The sequence below is a fragment of the Pristiophorus japonicus genome, chromosome 11 (genome assembly GCF_044704955.1).
Source record: "Pristiophorus japonicus isolate sPriJap1 chromosome 11, sPriJap1.hap1, whole genome shotgun sequence".
Classification (NCBI taxonomy): domain Eukaryota; kingdom Metazoa; phylum Chordata; class Chondrichthyes; family Pristiophoridae; genus Pristiophorus; species Pristiophorus japonicus.
Window position 1 is genome coordinate 87,817,872 of NC_091987.1, and position 13,696 is coordinate 87,831,567.

At 50.9% G+C, this 13,696-nt stretch overlaps 1 protein-coding gene across 7 annotated transcripts in view; it reads left to right on the plus strand.

Annotated features, from left to right (window-relative positions):
• Positions 1 to 13,696, plus strand: part of LOC139276151 (type 2 lactosamine alpha-2,3-sialyltransferase-like) — a 124,515-nt gene that overhangs the window by 31,800 nt on the left and 79,019 nt on the right. For 6 of the 7 annotated variants that reach the window (XM_070893692.1, XM_070893690.1, XM_070893693.1 and 3 more), the window contains one exon: positions 5,169 to 5,240. The exons of the other annotated variant lie outside the window; for it this stretch is intronic. In XM_070893692.1, coding sequence (XP_070749793.1) covers positions 5,169 to 5,240 — 72 coding nt within the window. The remainder of the gene's footprint in view (positions 1 to 5,168; positions 5,241 to 13,696) is intronic. 7 annotated transcript variants of the gene reach the window in all.

A 13,696-nucleotide genomic window follows, 5' to 3' on the forward strand; every position in this document is an offset into this window, starting at 1 on the left:
GGAGGGTGAGGGGAGGGTGGAGGGGGATGAGGTGGAGGGTGAGGGGAGGGTGGAGGGGGATGAGGTGGAGGGTGAGGGGAGGGTGGAGGGGGATGAGGTGGAGGGTGAGGGGAGGGTGGAGGGGGATGAGGTGGAGGGTGAGGGGAGGGTGGAGGGGGATGAGGTGGAGGGTGAGGGGAGGGTGGAGGGGGATGAGGTGGAGGGTGAGGGGAGGGTGGAGGGGGATGAGGTGGAGGGTGAGGGGAGGGTGAGGGGGATGAGGTGGAGGGTGAGGGGAGGGTGGAGGGGGATGAGGGGGAGGAGGTGGAGGGTGAGGAGGGGAGGGGGTGGAGGTGGAGGGTGAGGAGGGGAGGGGGTGGAGGGTGAGGGGAGGGGGGGAGGAGGTGGGGGGATGAGGGTGAGGGGAGGGGGGTGGAGGGTGAGGGGAGGGGGGTGGAGGGTGAGGGGAGGGGGGGTGGAGGGTGAGGGGAGGGGGGGTGGAGGGTGAGGGGAGGGGGGGTGGAGGGTGAGGGGAGGGGGGGTGGAGGGTGAGGGGAGGGGGGGAGGATGTGGAGGGTGAGGGGAGGGGGTGGAGGATGAGGGGGGAGGAGGGTGAGGGGAGGGGGGGAGGAGGGTGAGGGGAGGGGGGGAGGAGGTGGAGGGGGAGGTGGGGAGGAGGTGAGGAGGTTGAGGGTGAGGGGAGAGAGGGAGGGGGAGGAGGTGGAGGGTGAGGGAGGAGGTGGAGGGTGAGGGAGGAGGTGGAGGGTGAGGGGAGGAGGGTGAGGAGGTGAGGAGTTGGAGGGTGAGGGTGAGGGGAGAGGAGGTGGGGGGAGGAGGTGGGGGGGAGGAGGTGGAGGGTGAGGGGAGGAGGGGAGGGGGTGGAGGGTGAGGGGAGGGGGGGAGGAGGTGGGGGGGATGAGGAGGGTGAGGGGAGGAGGTGGAGGGTGAGGGGACGGCGGGTGGAGGGTGAGGGGAGGGGGGGCGGGGGTGGAGGGTGAGGGGAGGGGGGGAGGATGTGGAGGGTGAGGGGAGGTGGTGGAGGATGAGGGGGGGAGGTGGAGGGTGAGGTGAGGAGGTGAGGAGTTTGAGGGTGAGGGGAGAGAGGGAGGGGGGAGGAGGTGGGGGGGAGGAGGTGGAAGGGGAGGAGGTGGAGGGTGAGGGGAGGGGGGAAGGAGGTGAGGAGTGTGAGGGTGAGGGGAGAGAGGGGGGAGGAGGTGGGGGGGGGGGAGGAGGTCGAGGGGGGGAGGAGGTGGAAGGGGAGGGGGGAGGAGGGTGAGGGGAGTGGGGGTGAGGGGACGGCGGGGGTGGAGGGTGAGGGGAGGGGGGGAGGATGTGGAGGGTGAGGGGAGGGGGTGGAGGATGAGGGGGGAGGAGGGTGAGGGGAGGGGGGAGGAGGGTGAGGGGAGGGGGTGGAGGGTGAGGGGAGGGAGAGAGGGACGTTGGAGGGGGGTGGGTGGGTGGGGGGAGGGTATGGTGGGAGGCGGGTGGGTGGGGGGAGGGTATGGTGGGAGGCGGGTGTGTGGAGGGGTGGATGGGTGGTGAGGGGAGGGTGTGTGGGTGGAGGGGAGGTGGTGCGAGGGTGGAGGGGGAGGGTGTGGGGTAGGGGAGTTGGTGGGTGGGGGGGGGGAGGTTGTGGGGAGGGGAGGGGTGGGAGGTGTGGGGGGGAGGCGGTGGGTGTGGGGGGGGAGGCGGTGGGAGGTGGCGGTGTGGGGGGTGGAGGCGGTGGGGTGTGTGGGGGGGAGGTGGCGGGAGGTGTGTGGGGGGAGGGAGTGGAGGTGGTGGGGGGTGGGGAGTGTGTGGGGGGAGGGAGTGGAGGTGGTGGGGGGTGGGGAGGGTGTGGGGGGGGTGGAGAGTGGGGGGAGGGGGCGAGGAGGAGGAGTAGGGGAGGGAGGGGTGGAGGGAAGGGGCTGGGGGGGGGAGGTGGTTTTGGGTGGGGTGTAGGGAGGGGGGGGTGGGGGGGATGGGTGTAGGGGGAAGGGGAGGGTGTGGGGAGGGAGGAGATGGGAGGGGGAGGGGAGACGAGGGATGGGGGGAGGGGGGGACAGGGGAGGGGGAGAGAGGAGACGAGGGACGGGGAGGGGGGGACGGGTGGGGACAGGGAGAGACGGGGGGGCAGAAGAGGGGGGGGAGAGAGTGAGAGACGAAGGGGGGGCGAGAGAGGGAGAGAGACAGACAAGGTGGGGCGGAGAGAGAGAGACTGGGGTGGGGGGAGAGAGAGAGCGAAACTGTGGGGAGAGGGAGAAGAAAGAGAGACGGGGCGGTGGAGGAGCGAGTCTGGGGGGGTGAAGGGGGGAGAAAGAGAGAGATGCGCGAGAGAGAAACAGGCGGGGGGAAAGAGCGAGAGAGAAACATGGGGGGATGGTTGAGGGAGCGGGGGGGGGGATTGGGACGAGAGGGCAGAGTGGGGGGGGATGGGGTAGAGAGTGACTGGGGGAACGAGGAACTGTGGGGGATGGAGAAGGAGAGATACTGGGGGCTGGGAGAGAGGAGGAGAGAGACTGGGAGGAAAGGGGGAGAGAGAGAGAGAGAGAGAGAGAGTGAGAGATACTCTGGGTGGTGCAGGGGATGGCAGAGAGAGAGAGAGAGAGAGAGAGAGAGAGAGGGGCATGAAAGAGATTGAGGTGGAGAGTGCGAGAGGGGTAGAGCGAGACTGGAGGAGACAGACAGACAGAGAAAGAGTGAGACTGGGGTAGAGATACACAGTGAGTGAGTGGGAGGAAGAGAACGAGGCGGGGGATGCGGGGGGAGAGGGAGAAACAGTGGGCGGGGGGAGGGAAAAGAGAGAGAGAGAGAGACTGGTGGGGGGGGCGGGGTGGGAAAGAGGGGTAGAGAGAGAGGGGATTGGAGGGGATGGGACGAGGGGAGCGGAGAACGAGAACTCGGAGGAGGTCAGGAACTTGCTGGGTAGCAGGGTAAAGAGCATGGAGAGCACCGTGGGGATGGGTGAAGAATGTCAACTAAGTCTAAAGGCGGGGGAGGTGTTGAGAGCAAAAACGTGATCCAGATGGCAAGACGGATCATGTTCTTCCAACCCCAACCACTTTACACCCGCACCACATCTCCCCCTCCTCCCCTGCACATGGTTGATTTCTCAGAAAGCTCGGTGCTCATGTGACAAGTGACATCATTGAACTGGAGGAAATCCGGATGTCACAATGCTGTCACAATTCACTTCATACCCAATAAACCTGCTAACAATCAGTGACCCACACACACTGCCCCATCTGTGGAGCGGGGCAGTGGCGGTGGTGAGGTCAGGAACTTGTTGAGGGGAGCAGGTCAATAATCTGTGGGGTGGGGACTTGGGCAGGGGGAGAATGCCAGGAACTGGAGCTGGGTGGTGAATAGATCAGGAACTTGGGCTGGGGTGGAGTGGGGGGGTGAGGGGTGGGGGGAAGGAGATAGGTCAGGAACTTGGGCTGGGGGGTGAGTAGGTCAGATACTTGTTGGGGTGGGGGGGAGGACATGTGCAGGGGGAGAAGGTGAGAAGCCTGGGGAGGGGGGGGGGGAGAAGATGGTCAGGAACTTGGGCTGGGGGGAGGAGTAGGACAGGAACTTGGGCGGGGGTTGGTGGTGGGGCAGGAACTTGTTTGAGGGGTGGGAGAAGGTCTTAACCTGTGAGAGTGAGCTCTGTTCTGTCTGGAGTCAGCAGTCTGAATGGCTCGAATTACACTTTGCAAAGTCACTGATTATGAAGACAGGGCGGTTCTAATTACACATTCTAGAGAAACTGCTGGGTGTGTCTGGTCCCCTTGGAGGATTAATCCTCCAATCAGTCATGTGATGAAGGGGGCCCACTCAAAGCTTTAGGTGTTGCAAATTGACACGTTCTCCTTTTGCTCATGTCTTGTGGTTACAACTGCAAAATAATAGTAACAAATTGGTAATAAATGTAGCTGTATGCAGGAATAGGGCAGGACATAATGACCCAGGCTGTTGGAACACAAGGGTTTTTCAGTCCAAATCAGAGAGAAGTCGATAGAATTTTGCGGTTTGCTTTGCTGCTGATAATTTGTTGAAAACATCTAACTAATGCTTGCATATCATGAGAAACAAGAAATTTGTCTGTGCTGCACTAGATTATGTCATCAAGCTATCACCGAGCACTTTTGCCTATGTAGTGGAAGTGGTGAACATGAGGTCAGTGGTATTGTTTTCAAGGATAGTGAGAGGAAAGGGAGGTTAAAGTTGGGTCAGTAGTCTGAGGGATTGGATGGGTTGAGAGTGGGCTTTTTGAGGAGAACACTCTCTCCCAAATCATGCCATGGTATAGTTTTATATCTGCCTGAACCATTGAAACAGGCAAATGGCTCCTTTATTTAATATCTTATTCTAAGAACAGCTTGTTCAGGAATGCAGCACTCCAATGCGGCCTCAAAATATTGTTTCATTCTGTTGGGTGGTTATGCACTTTGGGGTTTGTTTTGTTTAGGGAGAATGATGTCTGTACACCATTCTTCCCCTTTTTACATTTGGCAGTGCTGCCAGTCTTCATAGTATGCTGACTCTACTGTGTAATATGTAATATGCACTCTTGTAATGGAACATTGTCTTGCATGTGAATTGATTGATACTGCCTCAGTATCGTGGCTCAATGGGTCGTGTGCTCGCCTCTGAGTCAGAAGGTTGTGGGTTCAAGTCCAACTCCAAGGACTTGAGCAAATATCTAGGCTGACATTCCAGTGCAATACTCGGAGCGGTTCTGGTTTGGATGAGATGTTAAACCGTGGCCCCTTGGGTGGACGTAAAAGATCTCATGGCACTATTTTGAAGAAGAGCAGGGGAGTTCTCCCCGGTGTCCTGGCCAATATTTATCCCTCAATCAATATTATTTAAAAAAAAGATTATCTGGTCATTATCACATTGCTGGGGGAGCTTGCTGTGTGCAAGTTGGCTGCCGTGTTTCCTACATTACAAGAGTGACTACATTTCAAAAAAGTACTTTAATTGGCTATAAATCACATTGGGACATCCTGAGGGTGTGAATGGTGCTATATAAAAGGCGAGTTTTTCTTTCAATCAGTGAAAGTTGCCACTAAGCAACCAATAGCCTAAAACTTGTCGGATGTGGCTGATACAAAACATTGCAGAGTACAGTGAGCTTGCTGCAAATGTTGTCATCAGTACTTGTTTTCTGATCTTCATTCATTTCTGTTTAGTTGAAACTACATGCTTTCTTGTCTTCCTAGGTTGCTTATATTCCTATTGGTGTACGTACTGTCACAATTGTTTCTTTGGTGTTTCCAGTTGGAGGTGTTTCTGTGAGTATATACTTTACGCTGATTGTTGGGTTCAACTTAACTTGAACTAAATATAGCCAGAAATTTATGCTTGGATGTGTCATTTTTAAAAACAGTACAGAACATTGTTTTGTTTCTGTTGTTTTTGCTGTACCTCTGAGGATTCCCATTAAATGAAAACTCTTAAATTGCTCTAACTATCCTATCTGTATATTCTCCCAAAAGTGTTTTAACTAATACTGTTAAATGTTAACATTCTTTAACTTGGGAAAATCTAGCCCTGACCTAGCAGTTCAGTGTGTAGCAAAAACATCTGTGGAGAGAAAAACAGTTAACGTTTCAGGTCGATGACTCTTTGTCAGAGTTGGCGAATGTTCGTAAAGAACAAATTCTTGAGCACTGAAAGGGGGAGGCGAAGAAAGTACAAAAGGGAAGGTCACAATGTAGAGTCTGTAAGCTGTGTTTTACGTCCCTCCTTCTCCTGCTAGAAATAACTTGGGAATAGGACTTCTTCCAGCTGGCTGGATCCCGATATGACCCCAACCCATTTTCCTGGGTTGGGTTTAACAGATGTGCAGGGTCAGGGACACATGTTTATGATGGATGGATGTATTGCTATCCAGGAGAGGCGCTTTAATTCCGCTAAAACGGAATATCTAGGACACTTTACAGTATGTTTTTCATACTGTTACAATTGTGGGGGGTTGCAGTCTTGCTTTGTTTGGTCAAAAAACTGACCGTGCAGCCCAGAACAAGGCCTTCGATATAGCAGGTATGGTCACCTGACCCCCACACAGCACAATTTGTTGAAGGGGATTGTGGGATCATATTGGGATCTGGCCAGCTGGAAGAAGTCCTATTCCCAAGTTATTTCCTCCCCCCTTTACTCTGGATGATGGCCAGCTTGTATGTGAAGGTTACGATGGCCTCCCTGCACATGCCTCGGGTTAAAATTGTAGTCAGGGTCCCGATGTCATTGGAGCCTGATCTGCATATTTAAAGAAGGACAATGTTGCTTCCTGGTGGGTGTCCTGTTTGTCTGCTCAAAGAAATTTCAAATTGCAACCTGTGGGAAGGCAGCAGGATCAGAGAGTTGGTCCCTATGGCCATTTTAACTGCCCACAGGGCAGGCAGGATTAAAATCAGCCTTTAAGATGCCCAAAGATCCCCCATAACATAGTTATGCTTACTCCAGATATAACTTGGACAGTAGAACAACATTTTTCCAGAACCTTTTTGTTATTTTTCTTTACCTGTCATAAATTTTCAGACTTTTGGTCAGGGCTTCTCGTATATCGTATCTGAGCCATTGGGCCTGCTATCACAAGCTATCTTGAGCACTGGAGCTTCTGCATGCATTAATGCTCTGTCATGGCGAGGTATGTGCACATCTGGATGTAGATATGAGGCTATGGCGTGAGGGGGGGGGGCGTGAGGGGGGGGGGGCGCGGGCGGGCGAAGAGCTGGAACACCTTTGGTGCAGCTGGACCTGGCTGGCATTCTTTCACTGGTCTTGCTGTTTGCCACAAAAAGTGGACATTCCCATGGAACTCCTTGATGGCACTCATGGAGCGGTAGAGAATAAAATGCATGTCGGAGCAATTGCCACAAAGGCTTATGAAAACCCAAATGATGATAGAAAAAAATGAGAAAGGAGTTGCAGAGATCATCTTAAAACTGTTAATTTAATCTTCATATGTCTTTTACAAATTTGCATCTGTTCCCCTAGCAACCCTATGGGCATGATTATGAAACTGCTGCATGTGTCAGGTTAAGTTCTATAGATTTCAAAGTCTACTTTAAATTTGTGCTCTTGTGAATATAGTGATGATTTGCTATAGTTTTTGTTCTGCTATAGCTGGCTTTTCCTCATTTTGGTTTTACTTAGCATACGGCTGATGCTTTCCCCTACTAACCTTGGGGCTCAATTTTCCCCAGTGATTGCGCCGTTTTTTTTTGGAGCAGGCTGCTTTTTTTGGCCTAAGTTTAAAAAAAAAAACAGTTTTCCCCGATCAATTTGCACCAGCCTAACTGTTATGATTTTTTTTAGGTAAGTTTTTTTTCAACTAAAGGAGTCGTAATGCGGACCGGGAGGCCACTCGTCCCTGGCTAGGGGTGGGGGAGCGGACCGGGAGGCCACTCGGGGCCAGGGTTGGGTGGGGAAGCACACCGGCAAGCCCTTCAGTCAGGACTAGGGTCGGGCGGGGGATTGGGATCGGCAAGCCCCTCGGGGCGGGCTAGGGAAGCAGACCGGCAAGCCCTTCGGCCAGGACTAGGGGTGGGGGAACGGGACCGGCAAGCCACTCGGGGCTAGGGAAGCAGACCGGCAAGCCCTTTGGCTCAGTTCGGGTTGGGAGCGGGACCGACCAGGCACTCGGGGCTAGGGTCGGGGGAGTGGGACTGCCAAGCCACTTGGGGCTAGGGGTGGGCGGGGGTGCGGGACTGGCAAGCCACTCTAGGCTCGGGGCGGACGGGGGAAGCAGACCTGGAGGCCTGGGATATGGGGCGGGGAACGGCACTGGCATCGGGAGTGGTGGTGGTGGGGGGAGGGACTTTAATAATTGGAGATAAGTTGCTGCAATGTATTTTAATGTGTTGCGAGCTGGCTGTATGTTTCACTTTCCAGCCTCGGCCTGCTTTGTGTCCCTGGTTACCGTGGCAACCCGATCTTTTTGGCACAGATCAAGGCTCCACCCCCAAAACTAAAGGACAGGTTAGGCTGCGCCAAAATGAAGAAATCCAACGGAGAAACTTAGAACTTTTGTTTGCCATACTTGAGGCCCCAAAAAAACGGGGGTAGTTCTTCAAGAATGTCAAAAAAAAGCTTTGGGGAAAATTGAGCCCCTAGTCTCTGCAGAATAATCCCAATTATTCTGGAATTACTGTTCTGCTTCTTCCATTTTCCAGCTTTGATTCTAACAAAATCAGTTTTGTTTTATACTTGCTGTCTCTTTTTTTCTATATACTGAAGTTGCCCAGATTTGGTTCATTTAAAACCTTTCACATAATATTAAACTTTAATTTAATGTGTGGTATGTATTTGTATGAGTGCTGAAGATCTTGAAGATAACACAAAATCCCAGCCCAGCCATGGTGGATATGAACATCAAATTCCTTTCTTGAATTTGCAGTCAAACCTAATGTCTATGACGTATTTACTGAGGCGTACGAAAGCATGGGCCTTACACTAAACATCCATAAAACAAAGGTCATCCAGCAGCCTGTCCACGCTACATAGCGCTGCCCCCCACGACGCGGCCCTGGACAACGTGGACCGCTTCCAATATCTCAGGAGCCTCCGATCAACAAGAGCAGACATTGACGACGATGCCTCCAGTGCGCCAGTGCAGCCTTTGGCCGCCTGAGGAAAAGAATGTTTGAAGACCAGGCCCTGAAAACTGCCACCAAGCTCATGGTCTACAGGGCTGTAGTAATACCCACCCTCCTGTATGGCTCAGAGACAAGGACCATGTACAGTAGACACCTCAAGCCGCTGGAGAAATACCACCAACGATGTCTCTGCAAGATCTTACAAATCCCCTGGGAGGACAGACGCACCAACATTAGCGTCCTCGTCCAGGCCAACATCCCCAGCATTGAAGCACTGACCACACTTGATCAGCTCCGCTGGGCAGGCCACATTGTCCGCATGCCAGACACGAGACTTTCAAAGCAAGCGCTCTACTCGGAACTCCTTCAAGGCAAACAAACCAAAGGTGGTCAGAAGAAACCTTACAAGGAAACCCTCAAAAAGCCTCCAGTATAAAGTGCGACATCTCCACTGATACCTGGGAGTCCCTGGCCAAAGACCGCCCTAAGTGGAGAAAGAGCATCCGGGAGGGCGCTGAGCACCTCGAGTCTCATCGCCAAGAGCATTTTTTTTAAATTTCAAAAGCATACAGAAATCAAGCGCATGCGGCAAGTCTGTCCCACCCACCCTTTCCCTCAATGACTATAAGTCCCACCTGTGACAGAGACTGTGGTTCTCGTATTGGACTGTTCAGTCACCAATGGACTCTTTTTTTTTAAAAAGAGTGGAAGCATGTCTTATTCAATTCTGCGGGACTGCCTATGATGAAAGCAGGGCGAATGAGGAAGTTTGGCCCCAATGGACTAGAGGAAGGGAAGGAAGTGGCGGAGGCAGCTGATTGAATAGTTTCAATCTTAGTGACAAAAAAATCCATGAGTTCCTCACATTTGTTGGTGAGGGTGGATAAAACCATAGGCATCAAATACAAAGGTGCTACTTAAACCGTATTGAGCGTACCTACTATTTTTGACATTTGAAGTAGCTGTTGGCACCTTGTTAAAGTGTGATTACGTATCATTAAGTCCTTAAACCACCCCGCTCTCTTCTACCCCCAGAATTCCTGTCTTTCTTGCCGACTTCCTGGGCTGCATACCTTCTGGCTTAAACTTAATATGACCGTCTGACCCCCTCTTAAACTTTAAAGCTTTAAAGTTCTGAGAAGCATTGGTAAATAAGGTTCTCCTGGGAGAAGTTGTAACTGATGCCAAGTTTCTTCAGCGTAGTTCCTGTTATGGTTCTGGTCCTATATCGGACTGTCTCTGTGGGTGTGGTGTTTGTTGAATGGGAAACATAAATTTAATATCTTAACCACATGAAGAAAAGTGAGTTTATGATTAACAGTTGAATTTTTCTAATTTCATTTAAGAATTTTGCTTGGTTATGTTTCTATGTCTGATCAACCCTTGAAAAAGTCTGTTTCTTTTGCAAGCTTAAGTCATGAAGTAAAGCAGAATGTTCCTGCAAATTAGCCAGTGTGTCACTCAAGTGACTACTGTATCAGTTAAGACAAAACAAATTACTGCAATTATCCAATTACTGCAATTATCCCATCACTGTTTTGACACGGTATGGCCACGTTATATGTGCGTACACAATTTGCCAGCTATACGTGGTAACAGACTACGGGCTAGAAATTGAAGTACTCACCGCCACTCCGTAGCACCATCACCATCATAGGCAGCCCCTCGGAATCGAGGAAGACTTGCTTCCACTCTTAAAATGAGTCCTCAGGTGGCTGAACAGTCCAATACAAGAGCCACAGACTCTGTCACAAATGGGACAGATAGTCATTGGGAGTAAGGGAGGGTGGGACAAGTTTGCCGCATGCTCTTTCAGCTGCCTGCACTTGATTTCTGTATGCTCTCGGCGATGAGACTCTAGGTGCTCAGCGCCCTCCCGGATGCTCTTCCTCCACTTTGGGCGGTCTTTGGCCAGGGACTCCCAGGTGTTGGTGGGAATGTTACACTTTATCAGGGAGGCTTTGAAGGTGTCCTTGTAATATTTCCTCTGCCCACCTTTGGCTTGTTTGCCGTTTTGGAGTTCCGAGTAGAGCACTTGCTTTGGGAGTCTCTTGTCTGGCATGCAGGCACATGTGGCCCACCCAGCAGAGCTGATCAGTGAATGCTCCGTAGCATCATGAAATGACAAAATGGCAGCTGCCGCTCTTTTGCAGCTGGTGGCAGGTCCCTGGCTAGTAACTGGCAGCACTGTGCAAAAAAAAATATGGCGGCATGGTACGTCAATCGGTGTGCAACAGCGACTTAACATCCCCAACGACAACTTCGACCCTAACGCTGAATTCAGCTCTGGTTCCTAAGCGTGCAAGCAAGCCGATAGTGGTGATGTCTGAAGCTCTTGATGGGACACGCACATCATTCAGGTAAGTTTGTTATTAAGGGTTTGGTCTGTTTTTAAAAAAAAAAAAATTATTTTGTTGAAGTAGTGGCTTGCTGCATAGATATGAAATGTTTTTTTATGTGTATAGAGTGCTGCTGGATGCTTGCAAGGGCTTGGATGGTAAATGAAGGCCTTTGAGAAGACCGAACATGTTGCGAATATTCGGCAGGTCCCGCTACATTCTTGGAGAGAAAAACAACATTCCGTCTTGGGTAGAGATGGCCAACTGAGTATTTCACATTTACTGCATCCACTCTGAGGGAAGAGGAGGAAGCCGAAGAGGTGGAATCAAACAGAAGGATGCATCCCAGACAGCCCCTTTGTGGCCGGGATATCCAGTATGGAATCATCTGCTGACGGTCCCACTGGCTAGGCAGGCTGCCTCTTGTTGACCCACTGGTTGAGCAGGCTGCATTTATTGGATGTGTGAAATGAAGAAGACACAAGGGTGGAATTGTATTGGCGGAAGGGCGGGAAAGCAAGAGGTGCATGCAAGAAGGAGGATACCGTATGAGGATAGCCGCATCTTTTATCCTTTCAACCCGCTGCTGGCCTAGGGCTCAGCCGTGCCCCTGCCAAGAACGGCCTGCACCATCTCCACCAAGGGGAATGGGAGATGTTGCCTCATCATTGGTGTGGATTATTGGTAGGTGATTGGGGGTCCTGCATTGAGCAGTGTGTGAGGCTAGTGATGCAGTTGGTAGGAGACGTCTTTTGAAGATGCATTGACTGACCTTGACTCCTGGTCTGAGGTCCTGAAGCTTCTTTGGGCACTGGAACCAGGTGGTGGGGTGATACTGCTGGCAGTGATGTACTCCCACATCATTCTTTCTGGAGGGCCTCCTGGCCTCTGTGGGTAGAGGGCCATTTTTGCAGTGTTTATCCCCTGCACAAAGCTGGAGTGCGGTGTGTGAGATGCTCTGTGTCCCTTCTCTGGCTTGCTGAGTCAGTTGTGTTGGTGCTGAGGCAGTTTTCCCATTTGTTGAGTTTGGGAAGGTAATTCAGCTTTAACAGCTGAATATTCACATTTGGAACTTCAATTAAATATTGAATATTTTTTAAAAGGCAGAAAGGGCTGAAAAATGTATTGATTCACTATATCTTTTATATATCTTCAGTGTGCATGGCCCCTTTAATTGTCAGACTACTTCAGTACCCACAATTCCCTGCAAGCTCCAGTTTCACTCACTCAGGCTGTGAGCAGCTGCAACGGCAGACCTGAACTTCATCCCAGATCCCTCCAGCAACGCCACCAGGATGGCATTGCATGGAAGGTGAGTGCTGTGCCACCTATCTCCATGTCCCCAGACTAATTTCACTTGGTTAGCGTTGCAACCATTTCCAGCGCCCATTAACTGTACCGGCAACCTATTAAGATTCTGTCAAATGTTTGCACACTTAACTTGACAAACTGGTGTTGGCAAAATTTCTTCCTTTCCTGCTCCCAGGTTTGGGCCACAAGTGAGGTTGCATTGGTTTGCTCTGTCACCTTCATCCATGTACCTCTGACTTTTTATTACAGAGTAGCCTTCTCCAAGTAATGGCATAATGCATTACAGTAATTGCTCAATAGAACCATTCTGCCCCCAACCATATTTCAGCCTAAAAACATGTACACAGGTACATCTTCAAGAGCAGCTGGGGCAAGAAATTCTGTGTGTGCGCATGCGTGCGTGTCCCCGTCCACAATCTTAAAATTAGAGCTAGGCAATTTAATGGTTGAATAAGGAAGTAGTTTTTCACACAAAGGGTGATGAAATCTGTTACTCTCCCCTCTCCACCCCCCACCCCCCCAAAAAAATAAATGACACTGGATGCTGGATCATTTTTCAAGACTGAGATTGATAAAGATTTGTTGGGTAAGGGTATTGAGGGATTATTGAATATGGGTAGCTAAATGGAGTTGAGGTACAGATCAGTCATGATGTAATAGAATGGTGGAACAGGCTAGAGCGGCTGAATGATTTAATCATGTTCCTAGGACGACACTCAGAGAAAGGAACAGTCTCCTATCTGGACCAGGAGGGTGTTCTGGAGGATTCGGAGGGCAGAACTATAACCATTAGTTTTTAGATTTTGTTCCAAAAAAATCATGTACCAAGTAAAGTTAAAGTATGTTTCATATTGATTGCTCTCTCCTCGTTCTTTATAGGTCCATAAGGCAGTATACATATCCCCAGCAGTATAACTATGCACAAAAAGAAAACTTTGACCAAGAATCCAAGTAGGATTAAGGAAGCGTTGTTGATGGATCTACCTGTAACTATCTGGCCTAGTAATGAAGTGTAAATGATCAAACTAAAATTTAAAAGGATTCTCTCTTGATTTATACTGACCAGCTTACAGGGAAATATTAACAGAAATTAAAACCACCTTGAATCACTACACTTACAATGTTAAAGTTGGCAAATAAATCCAGCTCGGATCCTGGTAGTTTGACAGGTAGCTAGAATAGTCTATTATAAATAGCCGTATTAAAATATAGTTCAAAGGTAAAGAAATGGTAACTGGCCAGAGGACTTCCATCTCAAGGTTCACAGAAGCTTTATTATTCATTTGTAGACGTTCTTGGAACATGTATACTAGGGCAGAGCTTCAGCACATACATTTCTTCTCCTGTAATGGGATCAGAGAAACAGAATGGGTAAGAAACTTTTTTGGATCATAAGAAATAGGAGCAGGGATAGGCCATTTGGCCCCTCGAGCCTGCTTCAGCATTCAATAAGATCATGGCTGATCTGATCCTGGCCTCAACTCCACTTCCCTGCCC